This window comes from Oncorhynchus nerka, linkage group LG14, assembly GCF_034236695.1.
Source record: "Oncorhynchus nerka isolate Pitt River linkage group LG14, Oner_Uvic_2.0, whole genome shotgun sequence".
In the NCBI taxonomy this organism is placed as follows: domain Eukaryota; kingdom Metazoa; phylum Chordata; class Actinopteri; order Salmoniformes; family Salmonidae; genus Oncorhynchus; species Oncorhynchus nerka.
This window is the reverse complement of record NC_088409.1, coordinates 53,822,084-53,827,849: the sequence shown is the minus strand read 5'-3', so window position 1 is coordinate 53,827,849 and position 5,766 is coordinate 53,822,084. Positions and strand designations below refer to the sequence as shown.

Below are 5,766 nucleotides of genomic sequence, written 5' to 3'. Positions count from 1 at the left end.
ACAGACAGGGTTGGCTCACAGTCAAAGCAGTACTGACAACATGTAAACTATATTTAGTCTTATAGCACTAGTCTGTGAATGTAGCCGAGTGCCTCCATGATCCTGAGTGTTCCATAAAGTATTCCAGAACTGATTAGAGAACTCTAGTCAGATGGAAACATTCAACCAAGTGCAGCCAGACCCTGATAATATATATATCTGTCTTTAACAGAGGCCTACTTTCCATGTCTGTGTACTCTTCGTTTTAAGCACAGTAGGCATAGTCTCTGCCCCAGACTGAGGGGATTCAGAAGGAACTTGATTTTTTCCAGGCTCACCCAGTTGTTGACTCATGACAGGGACTGGTGGGAAGCAACCATTGAGCTTTATCCTAGTTGGCTTCAGTGTTCTATATCTGATAGTGCCATTAATTGCCTGTCACATGTTGCCATCCCTTGTTTTTTCCCCCAATTGGAAACCAGCCCTTTTTGTGTATATTTTATATTTATTTAGAGTTTCCAGTGACCTTTATCATAATTTGTGTGCTTTACTCTATGTTACATGATTTTCAATAGTGTGCTGTGCCTCTCCCTCCTTTTGTGTTTTCTGATTTATTTATTGCAGATTCCTCCCCCTTGGCTGGTCTACTTGGAGAGTGAGTTGGCCCAGGTCTGCCACACCTGGGCATGATTGAAATAATGTTCCAGGTCGGAGACTATCCTGCAAAAGGGATTTTACAGACATGCTGGGAACATGAACGAGGACAGAACACAAGCTTTGGGTGGGGTAATAATCAGGCGAGGGAGGAGGGAGTTTAGCCCTAAGGTAGCTATTCCTGTGAACCCACTATGGCTACTTCCACCTCCAGTTGTTGATCTAGACGTGTTGGAGAGACTCGGGGAAAGATAGGGAGGGGGTTGATCCATCTAATCTGTTTAATAGATGTCTGTATAATAGATGTCTGTATATCAGGATTCTGTGCCCATATTCACAAATGGTTCAAAACACCCAAGGAGAGGACATACTGGGTCAGCATTTGTAGTGCAGGAATGTGGGGTGCCAGTCAGGAAACGTATTACAGATCACCTGGCTGTTTACACAGTGGAGCTGATGTCCGTACTGTTGGCCTTGCAGTGGGTGGAGGAAATCAAGCCAGACAGAATAGTTATTTGCTCTGACTTATGTGCAGTGTTGATGAGTCTGATGTTCTTTCGCTCACGTAGCAGACAAGACTTGCCCATGTGGGGGTGGAGGGGAACAAGCCAGCTGATGTACTGGCTAAACAGGCCCTTAGTAGTGGGGAATTGGATGTTGAAGTTTCAATGAGCAAGGCCGAGGCAAAAGGTCTGATATGGACAGTTGTGGTACAGAGATGGCAGGAGCTGTGGAACAGAGCCACTAAGGGCAGGCATTTATTCCAAGTGCAGAGGAAAATTGGGGAGGGGAAGAGAGGATGCTATTTCTACAAGATTAAGGGTGGGATGCAGCTGGTTGAATAACACATTGAATGTGATAGGAAAGCATCCAACAGGAAAGTGTGATTATTGCCAGGAAACAGCGACAGTGGAACACTGTACTGATATAGTGTGGACAGTACGAGAGGGAAAGAGAGGTTGAGATCCAGTATGAGGGAGAAGGAGACACAGAAAATGTGTTTAAAGAGCTTATTAAGTAGACCGTCATTGGAAACAGTCTCAAATATTTTTTAAGAGAAAGTGGGCTGGCAGGTAGGATTTAGTTTCTCACTGTCTCTGGCCCACACTCTAGTACATGCACGATAAACACCACCAAAGAAGAGTTTGGGGACTGCAGCTGGATGGCGAACACACCAAAGCCGGATACTGCTGGAACAGGATTCGGCACCTCTCCATTTTATGGACCGTTTGGTTCCGGAACCCATTTGCCAGGATCCAGTACACATTTTCTTCACTGTTTGCAATGTAATAATTCTAATAAAAGCAGAGTTAATTCAAATTGCCTTCTCTGTAGTTCTCATGCCCCCTAAAAAATGTAATGTGAAATGTAGCTAATATTCTAAGAATGGATTCATGTTGGGTCGGCCCGTGCAACATTGCAACATTGTAGCCTATGAAAAACGCGTTGCCACTAATTTCCAGCATTGCACTTCATCTCGCAGCCTAAAAAAGCCTAGCTGTGGATTGTGTGCAGCCCAATCACATGGCTGCCTACAGTTGGGAACACGTGACAAATGTGTCAGTGAAAAGAGAATACTAATCTGTCTGTAGGCTACCAAATATGTTGTCAACTTCCAAATAGGCCTCCTGAGAAAACAGCATTGTTTTACACAAAGTAAAACGAGAGAGATAGTCTTTAGGCAGCGCACATCTGCCATCGATGGCGAGCGAGCATTGGGTGAGTCAATGAAACTGGAAAGCTGTTTTAGGACTGTAATTTCCTCATGTTGTACAATGTGTCTCCACACAAGTAGGCCCAGGCTATTGATGGATTCAAGACAAGGTTGTTTTTATTGATCTCAGATTCTGTTTGTCAGTGTCAAAGTAGCCTGTCATTTTGATCATTTGTGAGGTATTAAAAACGACTCTGCTAAGGTTTCCAATAATCTAAAACGATGTAGAATTGCATGAAATTCATTCATAAAAGGCCACATTTTTCCCAGATCCCAGGCTTCAATTTCGGGTTCTCCTATGTGTGCAACTTTTGCAAGCGGCTCTACTCTACTGCTCTATACCAGCACACAAAAGCAATGATGATGCAATGCTTTATTATAAAGGTTATCCTTCTTTCATGCGTTCTCAGGTACCTCATAGCCCCCCATCTTGGCTCACATTTTGTTCCCGCACCTCCCAATTTACAAATGAAGCACTGGCCGAACTGCTGCTGCTTCCACGACCACGACCACCAGTAGTCACCACGTCACATCCAGCCTGCAGCCAGAGGGGGACCTGAGTCGACAACGCTCTATTCTGCAGATAAGGGACGGTCAACCCCATAACATGTGAGTGTGGTCAAATACTTCTGTTCAGAACGGCTCCTGCTCATGCATGTCTTCCTCTCCCCCTCTATCGCCAGTGTGGAACAGACCATGGGCTCGGTGCCGCAGACGCCTGATGATAACTGGCAAAGAGGAACAACTGCAACCAACAACCGATGGACAAATGCTGGACGAGCGACCGACGGTGGTGGCGGAGGCTATCTTGAAGACCTCCAGCAGTGTGGACTGTGTTTTGGGACTGTGTGTGTGAATGGTGTGAACCCCGCTGATGCTTTTGAAATAACGTTTTTAAAAACTTGACATACTGTACTTTAAGCCATGTAGTGTATCTAAGCGGATGAATTTAATAGTGCATTTAAATTATAATTCAACGTGGTGTTTTTTTAGGAACACGTGTCCCCATGGTAGTTGCATTGAATCAACTTTGCATGTCCTCTTTTATTGACCTGCAAACTCTTCCTGATATTGACCCTGTCGCCCCACATGACTCATTTTAAGACCACAACGCTTTTACAAGCTTGCCCCTTAATACAGGATGACATCATTTGAAATTCTTGAAACCGATGTCGCAAGGAATGTTGGAGCTTGTGCAGTCTGTGACAGGGAGAGTTACTGTGCGTTGTGTTGGGTGCTATTCCTTATCAACATGACCCTCCACGTGTTGTGTGTTGACACAGGCAGAGTTAAGGGCAGCCAATGAAAAGAAGGACCCATCCCTTTATAAGCACGGTCTTGATGAAGAGTCATTCTGCCAATCCTAGTATACAGGTAAGGACAGGCCACTCTCTAGCACTTATTGATCTTCAGCTACTTCTATTGTTGTTTGGTATATTTAGTCTGAAGATTCCTGTGAAAAATCTAAAAATTCATTTTCCCATTTTTCTTCAGTGAAAAAAAACCATGCATCTCAAAGTAGTGATCTTCGCCTTGTCATTTTTGACAACCACAGGTTTGTGCTTTCTTCCCTTTCCTTTTCATTAAAAACATCATTGCATCTGCTATCGAATAGTGTTTGTCATAATATAGAGCAGATGTAATGGTGTTTTAAAGAGAATAATAGAATTTAAAAGGAGTTCATGTATCAATGGTGTTAACTTGTCCTATCTTCTACTGTAGCATACCCACTCCACCGTACCAGCAGAGAAACATCCCAGGCACTACGGGACATGATGACAAATCAGGCTCATGAGAAGACAGACCTCAACAAGGATGTCAAGTATGTCCTCATACAATATATGACATAAACAATTGAATCATGAATCAGAAATGCATGTATACAGGTGAGCCTTCTAACAATCCTACACATCCTTATTACAGCCGTATAACAGTCCCATAACAGACTTATAACAGCCTTATAACAGTCATATAATGGTATTATAGCAGTAATTTAACAGCCCTGTCCCAGTCCTGCAACAACCCCTTAACAGCCTCATAACAGCCTTATAACAGTGTTTTAACTGATCCTGTATGTGAACAGCGGGCTGTGGAAGAGCCATGTGGAGAACAGCAACCTGTATTTCCAGGACAGCGCCAACCCCATGGTGAGCGAGATCCGGCACAAGCTTACCCTGGAGTCCGAGAGGCTGCGCGCCCGCCTTCGCCAGGAGCTCACTAAGCTGAGGGAGATGCTTGCCCCGTACCCTGCCCACCCCCAGTCCAGCGAGTCCACCCTGGCCAGCATGAGAGATCGCCTAGGCCCCCTGATCAAGCAGCTCCAGAGTGCCTTGGATGGCAACAGCCAGGAGCTGTGTAGCCACCTCAGGCTCTACTTTCAGGGATTGGAGGCAGCGGAACGCCAGGCGGTGGCCGGACCCATCCTATACCTGGAGGCTGTGCAGTGGATCAGCCAGACCTTGGACGACAGCAGTGCCGAAATGACCTTCCTCATCCAGGACTTCAAAACCAAGACGTCCAGCATGATCAGGGAGCTCAATGGTGCCATTCAAGGGGACTTCTGCCAGGAGGTGAATGTCCGGCTGGGACAGGAGGTGCAGGCGTTGAGTCTGGAGGTCCAGGGCAGGGTGGGGGTGCTGAAAGCAAAGCTGGCCCATCTCCTGCTGGCTCCACAGCCCCTCAAGGCAGTGGTGTCCACCAGTATGGAGCAGTTCTGCCAGAGTGTCGCCTTACAGGACCAGTTGTTCCATGCCCGAATTGAGAAGCACCTTCTGGGGCAGGAGTCACACGCTCAGAGCCCCAGCGAGCCGCTCTCTCTACAACCTCTGGGCTTATTGGAGGAGGACTTCTCTGCAAAACTAAGTGCTCTCCTCCAGGATATCCAGTAAAAGCAGAACAGAACTTTCCACATAGCAGAATGAGAGAGAGAGAGAGAGAGAGAGAGAGAGAGAGAGAGAGAGAGAGAGAGAGAGAGAGAACAGTGTCCCATTATAGGGAACATTTAAACTATATAATTGTTTCTGCTCCTCGTGCTTATATATGTCAACTCCTCTACCATTGTATATAGAGTACAGTAAGCAATCCATGTATATTTATGATTTCATTGTTGTGTTTATTTCATGTGGATGATTGTTGTAAAGACATTTTATGTCAACTGTAAATAAAGCTTGTGTGAAGTTTACACTGTGTAAATAGTATGTATTGTTACGGCTAGTTCATAAGCAGTACTTTTACTATATTCTCATAAAAACAGACATCATTACAGATACAATTGAATTCATATTTAACAGAATGTAGTCTTTTTCAGATAATATACAGTACAGAGCAGCAGTAGCAGGTCTGAAATTGGAGCATGATTGACACGAAAACCACCCATCTTAGGTTAGAAGTCAGCTGTATTGAGTACAGTATATCAAAAT

General features: G+C 44.9%; 1 protein-coding gene across 1 annotated transcript; it reads left to right on the top strand.

The window, feature by feature from the left end:
• Positions 1-3,715: 3,715 nt before the first annotated feature.
• LOC115141481 (uncharacterized) lies at positions 3,716-5,528 on the top strand. The gene is made up of 3 exons (XM_065000178.1): positions 3,716-3,902; positions 4,070-4,169; positions 4,431-5,528. The coding sequence occupies exons 1-3, from the start codon at positions 3,854-3,856 to the stop codon at positions 5,233-5,235; spliced, it is 954 nt and encodes a 317-aa protein (XP_064856250.1). The 5' UTR covers positions 3,716-3,853; the 3' UTR covers positions 5,236-5,528.
• The last annotated feature ends 238 nt before the right edge of the window (positions 5,529-5,766 follow it).